Source organism: Myotis myotis, unplaced genomic scaffold (genome assembly GCF_014108235.1).
Source record: "Myotis myotis isolate mMyoMyo1 unplaced genomic scaffold, mMyoMyo1.p scaffold_m19_p_5, whole genome shotgun sequence".
NCBI lineage: Eukaryota > Metazoa > Chordata > Mammalia > Chiroptera > Vespertilionidae > Myotis > Myotis myotis.
In genome coordinates, this window is record NW_023416357.1 from 54195196 (window position 1) to 54209244 (window position 14049).

The window sequence follows — 14049 nt, forward strand, 5'->3', positions numbered from 1 at the left end:
AGTACATGAAACTGGGGATTTGGGTTTGGATGCAAGATAGGAGATGCAGCAGTGCTGGGGGAGGGGAGGGCAGTGGGGCTGGTCTCAGGAAGTGCTATGACAGCTAGCAGAGAATCTTAGCTTTCCTTGGGAACATGGCAATTTTCCATGTTGACAAGTTTCTGGGAAGAAATAGGAATACCTTGTGAAGCATTAATTACTTACTAAGTGTCTGCTCTTTATCCTACCCCAGAATTATAAGCATGATTAAGACATAGTCCAACCCTCAAAGCATGCACAATTTAGTGGGCATGATAGACATACAAATACACAATCATAAAGCCGGTTGTAAGCACTGTAATAAAGGTAAGGGATGGGTTTAAGAGCAGCAACGAGAAGGAAGCGTCTCAGGCTCTAATACTAGAACAGGAAGGGGAAAGGAAGGGAAGACTTTTCCCCAATGGAGATGGCCCTGGTGATCTGTGGTGATTACACACCTCTAGCGCTAGCAATTTTAGACGTGAAAGACAATTATATAAAAACAAGATTAACAATTTATAATCAGGGATATTTAGCTTAAATCTATTTGTGTATCCTTTTCATTGGGTCTCTGTAATGCAAATACATGAAGCTATTTTTTTTTTTCTTTAGATTTTTTTATAGGTGAAAAACTCCCAAGGGAATTAAAATTGGAAAGATACTTTTTTTTTTTTTACCCTAACTCATAAAACTAAATCTATAACAGATTTTAAAGCATATCCTCTATTATCTCAATTCTTCTGAGGGTGAAAAGGTATTCCTACAACAATAAAAACAAATGTCAGAATTATCTCCAATGGGCATCCTTTCTGGCGAACTTCAAAATGGCCTTGAGGATTAAATGAGGTGCATGGACTGGCTAATTCTCTCTCACTGTTTAGCTCTTGATCTTTGAGGTCACAACACTGACATACTTATAAAGAACTGTGGGAAAGTCTGCACCACCCCTGCTTGATTGCTACCTGTTTTATGGGCAAGTGAATGACTTCAGCTTGTGCAAACTACTGGTTTGAACATTAAAGTCACTCAGAAGATACTGAAAGATATAGTCTTACTCCCAGAATAGAAAGTTAATCCTGATCCATCAGTGGTGGGCTTTGTCCAGGGTCGTTTTGCTGCTGACAAGTAGCACAGTCTGCTTGAGGATGTGATGTTATATAAAAATGTGGTGGGGGGGTGGGCGGGGAGGAACCCAGTGACCACCTCTTTGTTGCCATGTCTCTGTAAACACAGAAGGCTTTGAGCAGCTTGGAAAGCAATTCATACCCACAGGGGCCTTTTATTTTGGGCCCACCTTGCACAAACTAAGCTCTGTGGTTTAATTTCCTTAGTTGCCACAGTTTGAAATAGCTATACTTTAATTTAAAAAAAAATGTCCTAGTGGGTTTGGCTCAGTGGATAGAGCATCAGCCTGCGGACTCAAGGCTCCCGGGTTTGATTCTGGTCAAGGGCACATGCCGGGTTGCGGGCTCAGTCCCCAGTAGGCAGCAAATCAATGATTCCCTCTCATCATTGATGTTTCTATCTCTCTCTCCCTCTCCCTTCCTCTCTGAAATCAATAAAAATATATTTAAAAAATAAAAATAATAAATAAAAAGTAAAAAATTATAATCAAATCAAGGTTGCCATCTGTCCTTTCTACAAACTGGAATTTCAACCATAACATGTACCAATGTGTTAGGTGAGGAAATTTCATAGGATCCACCAGAACAAAAACCAATGTATGTTGGAGACATCTTCCAATCCTCCCCTTATCACAGGAGTGGGGGCTTTGACCTTAGCCCTTTCACTGTCTGACCTAAACATATTTTAAATGTCTGATTGGTAGAATTACATTAACTGATATTCTTCCCTAGGTTCCCAGTGGATCTGATTCAGAGACTGAACAATATTAATAGAACTTCTTGCCCAAGCTGGTTTAGCTCAGTGGATAGAGTGCCGGCCTGTGGACTGAAAGGTCCCAGGTTTCGATTTCAGCCAAGGGCACATGCCCAGGTTGCAGGCTCAACTCCCAGTAGGGGGCGCGCAGGAGGCGGCAGAGCAATAAAAATATATTTTAATAATAATAATAATAATAATAATAATAGAGCTTCTCTTTTCTCATTAAGTCATGAGCAGGTTTCGCTGTGGCAGGAAAATTGACCCTTTAGAATTGTGGCTGTTGGCCCACTAGATCTAATCTATCTTTTTTCATATTGAAGACTTTATGATGCCCTCCTTATTATCATGAAATAAAACTATTCATATATGATTTCAATATTTAATAGAATGCCTAAAGGAGGACAAAATAAAAAATTTGACTATAATAAAACTATATATTGATTTATTTAACAAGTGTTTATTGAGTGTCTACTATGTGACTGGCCACATGAACAAAAAAGGAAAAGTCTCTGGCCCTGGCCAGGTGGCTCAGTTGGTTGTAGTGTCATCCCATGCACCAATAGGTTACCAGATCATTCCCAGGTCAGGGTGGGTACAGGAGGCCATCAAGTAATGTTTCTCTCTTACATCAATGTTTTTCTTTCTCTCCCTGCCTCACTCTCTAAATATCAATTTTTAAAAAAGGAAAGGTCTCTGGTTTCTTGGAATTTACTTGCAGTGGTGAGGGAAGAGAAAGAGAATAAATATTATAACTAGATTATGTTGTATGTTAAAGAGTGATATATGTTAATACAAAACAGAAAAAAATAGAACAGGATTAGGGGTTTGAAGAATGTTGAGGAGGAGCACAGCTTATAAATTTAATTAGGGTGGTTGGAATAGGCCTCATAATAAATTCATGACATGCTAACATCTGAGTGATCAAATATTATATATACTTTGAAAAATTCTATTGAGTACTCATAAGAGTGTGAAAGTGAAAAAACAAACAAAAACAAAGAACATCTTAGTCTTATTATGAAAGTAGTTGTGACTTCATAGAACTTTGGAAGAGTCTTGGAGATTGCCACAGGTTCCTGGGCCATACTTTGAGAACCATGACAAAGAACAATGGAAATAAAGCTTTGTATAAATATGAGTTCATTTCCCCTGGAATCTAGAAAATAGCTGCAAAAGAATATTTATAGTATTGTGTATAACTAGATGCATTCTTGAGTCTTAGAATTGAATCATCGTGGTATATGTTTGGAAGCTTAAAATTTATGACAAAAGACTAAGAAATACCATGAAACAGATAAGAAACTTGAAAAGTAAGAAAAGGAAGACTATGAAATCTATAATTTTGAGGAGCGACTACGAAGAAATTATGTCTAAGCTATTAAGAATTTAGATAATTATGGTAAAATGTTTGACTACTACATTTTCAATTAATATGTAATATAAAAATGATATTCAAGTATTCACTCCAAGATTAGGAACACAAACATTGTTTGGTTTAAAATGAGTATAAAAATATATTACAAGCTCTTTTGTCTTTACAAGCTCTTGTAGATACTTTAGGACCTACAGTAAATATATATTCAATTAGGTGCTCCACAGAAAAGTCTGATGTTTCAGATAATCTTCCCCATAAGTAGTTAGCTTAAAAGACCTCTTGCAGTGAAATAAAATTTTTTAAACTTAAAAAAGTTAAGTACTATATCAAGTGATTAAATCTTTATATATTTTGGGGCAATAAAGCTGAAAATTGTCATCTGTCAAGCTTTGTCTTTAGAATGATATCTTTGTCATTTTGATTTCTCTTCTACAGAATATGCACTCACTCAGAAGTCTGTTATTCATCTTGGCACCTACTGCAAAAACTCAGATTCTGAGGGCCAGGAGAGCAGCCTTAGAAGCCAAGGTCAAAAGGTCATCTTGGGTTTGAACCTTTCTGCAACCATGAGGTCATACAGGCTCTGTTTCAACAGTTACAGTGACAAGGAAATGAACACCTCCACTGGAATGTTCTCATCTAGTTTTTGGCTATTATAACTTTTGAGAAATGCTTCTTTACATTGTGCACAAAACTATGTCTTTGTAGCTTTTATTTACTCTATGACTTTCCCACTGTAATAACTTTTACATTTAAATAAATTAATGGGTGTAAGGGGGCACAGCATCTGTTACTTAGTATCTAATGTTCATTACCCACCCTCCTGTACTAGTTAGTGTGGATGCCTTGCTGAGCATATATTCTATCTACCTTCTAGCATCTCTTTAGAATTAGAGAGGCCACAAAGGCCAAAGTGACATTTCTAGGCTTTCTTGCAGCTGGGGTTGCAGATGTAACTTAGGTTGTACCAATCAGATATACCACTATGAGTGGACATTGATTCAGTTAACTGAGCATGTGGAGTCTATCTTGTAGCTGCAGACAGAAAGCAGGAATAGTGTAAACAGTTGTAATGGTGTCTTCCCAGCATGCCAGTGTAAAGAAGTTACTTAGCCTCTCCACATCTCAGTTTTCTAATTTGTAAAGTGGGAATAATAACAGTATCTAATTAGGTTGCTATGAGATTAATTGTGATAATCCTTTTACCAAGTTTGGGGTAGTGTCTGACATGTGATAAGGGTTCAACAAATGTTAGTTGTTATTATTACTATTATCATTTTCCTTGAACTATTCTCAGTAGAGTTGGCTTTAAACACCAGATATCCCAATTGAGAATATATTCTGGTTAGTTTGTCAATATCTTTCTTTAAAGATGAAGAGCTTCCAAAACTAAATTCATACCACAGTGCATCTGATGCGTCCAGAAGAGTATCATTATCAACGTTGCCTTTTTATTCAATGTAACAAAATTGATGCATGTGTAATTCACTCTCATGGAATTTAAACTTAATTCTCCCTAGCCAGTGTGGGTCAGTGGATAGAGCGTCGGCCTGCAGACAGAAAGGTCCCAGGTTCGATTCTGGACAAGGACATATGCTGGGGTTGTGGGCTCAAACCCCAGTGTGGGGCGCACAGGAGGCAGCCAATCATTGATTCTCTCTCATCATTGATGTTTCTATCTCTCTCTCCCTCTCCCTTCCTCTCTGAAATCAATAAAAATACATTTTTTTTAAAAAAACCTTAATTTGAACCCTAAAATGTTTTCTATGTTTCCTACTGTTAAAACAAGACATCACTGTTTTTGTACCCAGTTAAAACTTTGATTTGTGTTTTTATTAGTTTGTTTATTTATGTATAGTTGGTATACAATTTTATATTGGCTATATTAGTTTCAAGTGTACAATATAGTGATTTTTATACCCTAAAATGTGATCACTCCACTAATTCTAGTAATCATTTGTTACCATGTAAACTTGACACAATATTATTGACTATATTCATTTGTACTTTTTAATAATATCTTCTTGATCTAAGCCTATTTCAGTTTGAATTAAGCCTGTTATATAATGTTGTGTATACAGATGGACATATAATATATAATATAAATATATAGATTGGGCTCATATCAAATGAATTAACTATCCTTTCAGCAAGTTCGATAAAGAATCAGCCAATTATCTCCTCAAAGTCATTAGTAAATAGGCTTAACAGGTTGCCAGAGGTGGGCAAACTTTTTGACTCGAGGGCCACAATGGGTTCTTAAACTGGACCGGAGGGCCGGAACAAAAGCATGGATGGAGTGTTTGTGTGAACTAATATAAATTCAAAGTAAACATCATTACATAAAAGGGTACGGTCTTTTTTTGCAATAGTTTTATTCATTTCAAATGGGCCGGATCCAGCCCGCGGGCCGTAGTTTGCCCACAGCTGGGTTATACCAAGGACAGAGCCCTGTATTCCTGTGCTTGGCATCCCCACTGACATCAACCCTTTCATACAATCACTCTTTGGGCTTGACTGTTTATGTGTCTAACTGTATTATCATATAATCCAAATTTTCTTCTAGTAATTTTTTTTTCAGATGCTCTCTGCAGCATTTTTCAAATCCAATTTTCTAGGAGAGGCATTGCTTATTTACACAACTGTATCATCATGTAACAAAATATAAATGATAGCTTAATTTTAAACAATGGTGCTAGCATCTGGAAGCCTTTCTTCAAGCACTGAGTGAAATCCTGCACTAGCCCTCTAAAGCAAATCAGCAATTCTCCATTTCTTTACTCGGAGGATCATTTTGCAATCTTAGTTCCACAGAACTCAATTAATTATTTTATAGTATTTCTCCTCCCCTCATTTGCCATTGATAGTGGGACCACTACTTTTTCAGCCCATAGTCCTTCACCTCTAGAGCATATCAAACCCAATTATTAATCTCTTTTGTCATCCTACCTATTCTTCCAGAGCGGTATCTTCAAACCATGTGACCTGCATATGAATCACACATGATTTCTGCAATTCCCTGTCAAACACTAGTTCATACGCAGGCCTCACCAGTCTTTGTGTTAAATTACCATTCTAATTCCTCTTTTCACAACTATTTTTATATCAACTGATAGGACACTTTTGCATTTCTATAATTAGATTATGATTATTAAAATGCAATTATAAAAATGAAGCAACTTTTATATCTATGTGGTGACATAAAATGATGAAAACAATGATTTGCTTTCATTACCTTTAATTCTTTCATTAGTCTCATTCTTAGGAAAGAAATTTATATAGTATTAAGATATTTAACATACGTGTGTGATATTATTGCCTTCTAAATTAGGTATATTATAATGATAAAAATGTCAGGTGTTGGATGCATTATAAATTGGAGGAGATTTCTTCTCAAAGTGTACTATCTGCTTTATAGTCTTCTCGATAAGCTTAATTATTAAAAAGCAAACAGGGGTAACAGCTACATATATAAAAGCCTAAGCAACCTTTACGAGGGACGACCGGAATGACTGGGATGAGTGGTCACTATGATGTGCACTGGCCACCAGGGGGCAGACACTCAACAAAGGAGCTGCCCCTGGTCCCCAGGCCCCTTCACCGGATGGGACCTGCCAGCTAACCTCTCGTGGTCCTCCCCCCAGCCAGCAGTTCCCTATCACCTGATCCCGGCTGGGCCCCAGGCTGGGACTAGGAACTGGGGGTGGGTGGTGGCAGACATGGCTCCTTTCTCAGGGGGGTGAGGGCCAGCTTCCTCCTTGGGGCTGGTGGCCAACCTTCCGGGTCCCTTTCCCGGCTGGCAGGCCCCAACAGGCCCACTGCCCGCCTGTCATGGTGGCAGTTGGCCCCTCCCCCTGGACAGCAGGCCCTGATTGCCAGATCAGGGCTGGGCCTTGGGCTGGGATGGGGAACTGGGCGTGGGTGGGGGCAACCAACCTCCCGTGTGCCTGGGCAGGGGGCTGTGACCTCTCACTGGTTACCTGGGGGTGGGGGTGACCACGGGGATGGAAGTGTGGTGAGAATGCAGGTGTCCGCCGAGCTTGCTCTCACTGCCCCTGTTGCCCTGCCCCAGCGGCCTCGGCCCGATCAGTCTCGGCCTCCACCCCGACCCTGAGCTCCGGCCGAGGCCCCGGCCAAGGTGCCAAGCGTGCTTGTGGCCGTGGCCTCGGAGTAGGCACCATGCCGGGTCCTTCACTCTCTGCCCGCAGACCCTCTCCAGCCACCCGGCCCTATGCTCACCACTCCTTGGAGTAGAGCTGCAGCTGCTGCTCCTGCTGCTGCTTCTGGATAAACGTCATGGAGGGCGGCGGACGTGGGGACACGCGCTGCCGCCCGCTGCACAGGAGCTGGTCTGCGAGGCCGCGGGGAGAGAGCGAGCTGCCCGCCCGGCTTCCGTGTGGAGCCACTGAGCGGCCCAGAGGCCCACGCTGCACCCCAGCCCACGGAGTCCGGCCACGCTCACCACGTCTCCACATGGGGCCTTGGGCACCATGACTCAGGCAGAGGGAAGAGCACAGGGGCCGGGTGGCCAAGGTACTGCCCAGGGCCCAGAGGTCAGCTGGGACCTGCCCTTCCATGCCAGACACTCATGCTTTGATCGCTGGCCAGGCCTAGGGACCGCACCCATGCACGGGTTTCGTGCACCGGGCCTCTACTTGTTATATAACGGGAATAAAGTATACTTTGCTTAGGCAATTTTCAATACATTTTGTGTAAGATGTAGGTTTTTTTTTCAAGCAGTATAATTTTCAGATTTTCAGACAGTAAACGTTTAACAATTAAGAATGACATCCATACATCACCCCTTTTATTTGGTTAATGATTTTACACCTGTTAATTTACAAATATGAAGGACTTCCCCTATATTTTACATATTATAGTACTTTTAATGGAACTATGCAGCATTTAAAGGACACATATTTTCTCCTCTTCTAACACAGATTTTAAATAATGATCATAAAACCCAAGGCTGCATTTATCAGATATAATCAATGTTATTGAATGTGATAATGGTAATTCGAGTAACCAGCTATTAAAAATTCAAACTGCTACAATTTTGTAAAAGAAGCAACATACCTACTTCTTCCAGTAAACCTATTGTATTCTGAGGGCCACTCAAGCAACAATTGCATATGTCTTATACAATTTGCTTGAGCAAACCACAAAAATTAATTTTTAAAAGACAATAGTATGTATATGTGCTTAGCATTTCTCCAACTGTACATAAAACTTTCAAAGAACAGTCTTGCTTTTTTTCTGTACAGATACCTTTTCACTTTCTTTCTCTGAATAGACTCATAATGTTCAGGGAAAATACCAAGAATAATAAATCCAAATCTCTGTATAAAATACACCTTCATGACACACTCAAGTTGGAAATCACAGCAACCAATAAAAATGCAGGCAGCTTACTGATAATGAGGTCAGAAATACAAATAAATTTACTTTTAATGAAGACTGGAGGCACAGTAATCAAAGTGTTAAAATTCATTTCATGCATATCTCATTTGCTTCTTCGCTGATATTTACCACGCAGTTCTGTGAGAAAGTAGAGGCCTAAGATGCTCCAGATAAATGGCTCAATTAATTGTACAGAGGTAGACCTCTTTGAGCTGAGCCAGAGCTGTGAGCTCTTTATTAAAAGCACTATTCTGTAGCCCATAACCTTGTTCCTTGACTCCTCTCTGGTTTCCAATTTAAACAAGTCCCCATGCGGCCTGCTCTAAAGGGCTTTGTCTCCCTGTCATTGTTAAGAGAGCTGAGGCATCCTGGAAGTGTGAAATCAGACCTCATGAGTTGAACGGTTCCCCAGGGAACGCTGGACTGCGCAGAAGGTCAAAGTCATGGGCCGGACCATCTAAAAGTGTCTGATCGCCCGTCTGTGACACAGCAAGTTGGGGAGGGGGGAGGGCTAGACTGAGAGGACTGAAATTGAACACATCTTAATTAAAGCCCACAGACAGCAAAACAAAATGTTTTCTAGGCAGCCTGTCAACTGGGGCTTAAATTTAGCTCTGCTAATGAATCTGAGCTGCTAACTGTTATTTCTTAAGATAATAAGACTCTCATGGAAGCTGGGGGGAAGGGGGGTGGAAACTGTAGCATGTCTTTTTCTGCTGTTTTGCTACTTAAATATTTTCCAACAATGAAGATGGTTTTCCTAAAGAAAAAAAAACATGAGAGAAGTCTGTGCAAATAAAGGGGTAGTAAACATCTTGCTTAATAACTACTAGGTTTCCAGACTATGGGACTGGTGAGCTGAACACAGTCTATATTCAGAGCCTTGCTTTAGAAAAAGATATGCTCATTTAAACGGACCATTTCAGTGACAGATTATGTTAACTGTAAAATCCTCTCTCTCTCTCTCTCTCTCTCTCTCTCTCTCTCTCTCTCTCTCTCTCTCTCATTTCCTGAATGAGGTGGCTCATTCATTTGATATACCAATTCACCTGGGTGCAGAAGCTTTAGAGTAGAGCACCTTTTAACAGAGTGAAAAGGTAGGGCATCTTTTGAAAGGGTTTCACAGTGCTCCCATATCACTGTTTCTGAAACTGAGTGGCTGGTATCCCTGGGGACACTGTGACCTCTTCCTTGGGAGCTCAGGGGAGGGGCTGAGGAAAGAATTCTTTTCTCTTAGAACTTAAAAGAACGAACTAATCGGCCAGGTCTAAATATTCTGCAAAGAAAGCCTCACTCAATATAGAAGACTTTATATGTCCTGCTGAAAGCAGAAATTAGGACCCGTCCAAAGAAAAGAATAATTAGAAGCTAGAAAAGGCAAATTCCACCATGAACTGTTTTCCACCAACAATAAATAAATGAATAAATAGCTCCCCCCCCCCCCCCGCATTGGTCTCTCTCCTCTCACAATCTATTCAGTTTTAAGGACACTTGATTTATTGGGAGAGAGAATCTTCCCCAGTGAACACAGGGCCAGGCAGTCTCTAGGTTTTGCTTTGATGGCACAGAGAGACACTGACCTTTTCACTGGTTGCCTGAGAGGTAAGTTGTACTGCACAGTATTTTTCAGTTAATCAAACTTTTTCCCTCCCAAAGAGTTTAGCTGACCAACTTTGAAAACCAGAGTGCCACTTTCTCAGGCTGTGAAAGGCAGCCCACAATTTGACTGAAATTTCAATCCACTCTTGTGCCTTGCTCAATGCATGTGTATGTGTGGGAGTTGTAAATTGAGGCCTTAACCACCAGAGTTAATCTCTTTTTAAAATCTGTATTAACCTTAATGATTTGAAGTGCACTGTCCAACACTAGGCTATTGAGACTGAAGAAAAAACTACCCTCAACGATCAACAGTTTATTGGGGGCTTAACTGAAGTGACCTACTGTAGTGGTGCTCAGCTGAACAAGGCTATAGGCTTTCTGTGGAAAGGGAAAGAATTGAGGGCTTCATTAAAAAGTAATTTGTGCTTTATGCGCACTCATTCAAAGAGTCTCAATTGCTCTTTATTCACACAGAGTTAATACAGTATCACAATGTTTCTCAATGAATGTGTTGTAACAAAAGAAAAATTTTACATTTTGAAAGGGAAAAATTCTTTGGAAGTGCGGTAAGATTGATGGCTACTTAAAAGATTATAGCCTCTCTTTTTCCTGTGTTCATGTTAAATGATGAAATACTGTAATTTAAAATTATTGTTTAAATTATGGAAGTTTAACTTTATTTTTGGATCATTAAAAATATTTTTAAAATACAGCAAAGTTGGTCAAATATAAGTGTGTCTTGTTCGACTTGTCCATTGAAAAAAAAGTTCTGAAGCCAACCGGGCATCTAATAGTAATAGCTTCATTTATATCAGAAAATACTCTTCACTTAGCACAGAGAGTTATCAGTGATTTTAAATCTCCCCTCTCTATCCACAATACTCCTAAATGGATGCTAATTTGCGGATTTGAAGACAGCACCATTGACTCAACTCCCTTTTTTAAAAAAAGTGTTGCTGAATATCTTGTAGAGCCTGACTATGATTATCCATGAAGATATACAACACATTTTTTAAGTACTTCTTTGAACAAGTAAGAGATGAAGTATATAAGAAGCTTATTTGTGCCCCAACCTTAATGATAAAGACCAGGAAGGATCAGTATATAAATCTTTATCCTTTTCAGAAGTAAGGATTATTTTAAAAATTGGTATTGTATTCAGATATTTCCGATGTAAATATATACTCCTCAGTTTCTGCCACCATCACAAATGTCATAAAGACCACAAAAGGTCCAAGAGTGAGCAAGGTCAAAGACTGAATTATCCTCTTGCCCCTGAATAGTTCAACATCTCTCTTGTTCAATTCAGAGCACATTAAATTATAAGGTCAGTGTGGAATGAGAAATCATTAGATTTATATCCCTAAAACTGGCGGGGGAAAAATGAAGAATCTGTTATTTAGCACTCCCCAAATTAACGTTTATTTTATCAGATAAAAATTATGTCTCACTGAATTTCTAGGAAGAAGGCTATTGTTATTCACATTCATTTACATATTAGGACATTATAAACATTGGAAAGAAATATATCTATTTTTCTCAGCATTGAAAAACTGTACTTTAATCTTCATAGTAGCATATGGGCCAACAGGGTTAACATAGTGTGCATATTCATGAGTTTTGAAAGTAATTATAGCTTCTCTCCAGGAAAAACAAGCTACATAATTGCATGCAACCTGTGCAATGGGCAGGTAGCTGAGCGTGTAAAGTAAATGGGACTGGAATTTTTCTATAACAAATTATTGCGCCCGCTATAAATGTTCAGTAATAGTTCAGATCACTTAGGTGCCCTCTGAGATACTGATTATCTAGGCTTTTCTCTCTATCTTCAGGCGTTTTCAGCCAAACACTGGGTGCTCCCCTCCCCTACAGAAAATCCTGAAGGAAAGTGAAGGTGTCTCCCAAGAGAGAATGTCACTGCCCTGAATTCCTGAATCTACCTGGGAATCGCAGGCTAGGCGAAACCTCCCTGGGGTAAAAGCAATACTGTGTTCCTGTGCCAGTCATCAAGTTAATGTCCAAAGTGACAGAAAACGAGTAGTTAGCCAATCATCTATCTATCGTTGACTATTAGCTCCAATAATATATGCAGCATAGTAATAATAAAAAAGAAATCATCATGTCCAGATTAATTTGATTACAACTACATCAGAGATAAAAAAAGAAAATGAATAAACTTAGAAGTCACTAATTATTTAGTACCAGGAGCCAAGTCAGCATAAATCCAGAAAGATGACAAACTACCTTCTCTCCTGCTATTTTCAGGTAGGCCTATTTTGAAAGAATATTTGATAACTGTTATTATCTTCTGGCCTACAAATAAGTTGGCAATTACCTCTTTAAAGAAACTGTAAACTCTCAACATTTTAATTTTTATCACACATTAAATAGTCTCTTGATAATATGCAAATATGAAATTATTTAAATATTGCTGTTTTTGAGCAGAAATCTGCTATTTTAGTTTTAAGGCATGTGATCTTTTAATTAGGTTTTGATTTGATGAATTAAAGAAGGGTTCCACTCATCATGTAATGGATTTACAAGCCTTTAGATAGTAGAAGGGTCATTTCTCCCCTTCAAATGAGTCAGCTACCATTTTAGGGTCAACTGGCTGAACATATAATGGTAAGCATATTTCCACAAATAAGTGTATCTTTCAAAAACAGTTTAATTTGCATAAAAATTGGTTAGATCAGTCCTATTTATTATCTGTTTTGAGATGGACAATTTAAGAAATTGTATACTAGTAAACATCCCAGAATCCTGTGAAATTAAACAATTAATGAATGATCACATACTTGCAAATTCAAAATAATGATTTAATTCTGGAATATGATAAAATAATTACCATTAGCCAATTAATATGTTATAGAAACAGCAATACCCAAATCAGAAAGCTTTAAGAGAGAAGACTAATTTTGGCACTTTCACAGACATATTTCTTGTTTTAAAATATGTAGAACAATGTGGATGCTTAGCTTAGATCCAAAATTATCTCTGGAATGTGCTAAGGAATTTGGGCAACTAAGAAATTTGATCAGCAACCCAAATACCAAGAGTTCATACCAAGTAATTGAGTATTATGCATCTAAACTTTTCAATGAGTTATGCAATGAATATTATGCATGTTTGTGTTGATGCTATGGTATCATCTTAGGTGATACCCCCTGAGAGAAGATACAGCATTACTCCAAAATGACAAAAGCTGGAAGAAAAATCCCCCCTATGCTGACTGAACTTTGGAGAAGACAACAATTCAAAAGTTATTTTATTTTTTATTATTTGTATTTTAACATATTACCCTTATTTTAAAATGTACTGGCAATATAAAAATTGGTGGCTGGCAAATCTTTGTAAGTTCAACACTGAAACTTTATATTATCTACTTTGATAACCCAACCAGGTAAACCGAAGAGTTCAGTCATTAAATGCCACAGACCTTGCATGGTGCTTGACTTCTATTTATATCTACATCTAAGTCTGTATCACCTATATTTATATGTACACACAACAGGGCAATTGCATCATTTCTTACCTGTCACATCAGCAGCCATTAATCCTTCTGCTCTGATTACTTTCACCTGGAGAAATCCCACATCTTTCAGGTTGTGAAATATCCGCAATGGGCTCTGAAAGACCCCAGCATCAGTATTAGAAAAGAAAGGTCCTAAACAGTCTCAAAGAGTGTTCTGAGAAAACAGTAAGTTTTATGGTTGATTTCAGGATGCTGCTTAGGTGATTCAAAGGATATTGGTGTTTCTTCAATACAGACTACC

At 38.7% G+C, this 14049-nt stretch overlaps 1 protein-coding gene across 10 annotated transcripts in view; it reads right to left on the reverse strand.

Moving 5' to 3' along the window:
* Positions 1–14049, reverse strand: part of MCTP1 (multiple C2 and transmembrane domain containing 1) — a 491422-nt gene that overhangs the window by 162449 nt on the left and 314924 nt on the right. For all 10 annotated transcript variants that reach the window (XM_036308587.1, XM_036308586.1, XM_036308588.1 and 7 more), the window contains one exon: positions 13809–13902. In XM_036308587.1, coding sequence (XP_036164480.1) covers positions 13809–13902 — 94 coding nt within the window. The remainder of the gene's footprint in view (positions 1–13808; positions 13903–14049) is intronic.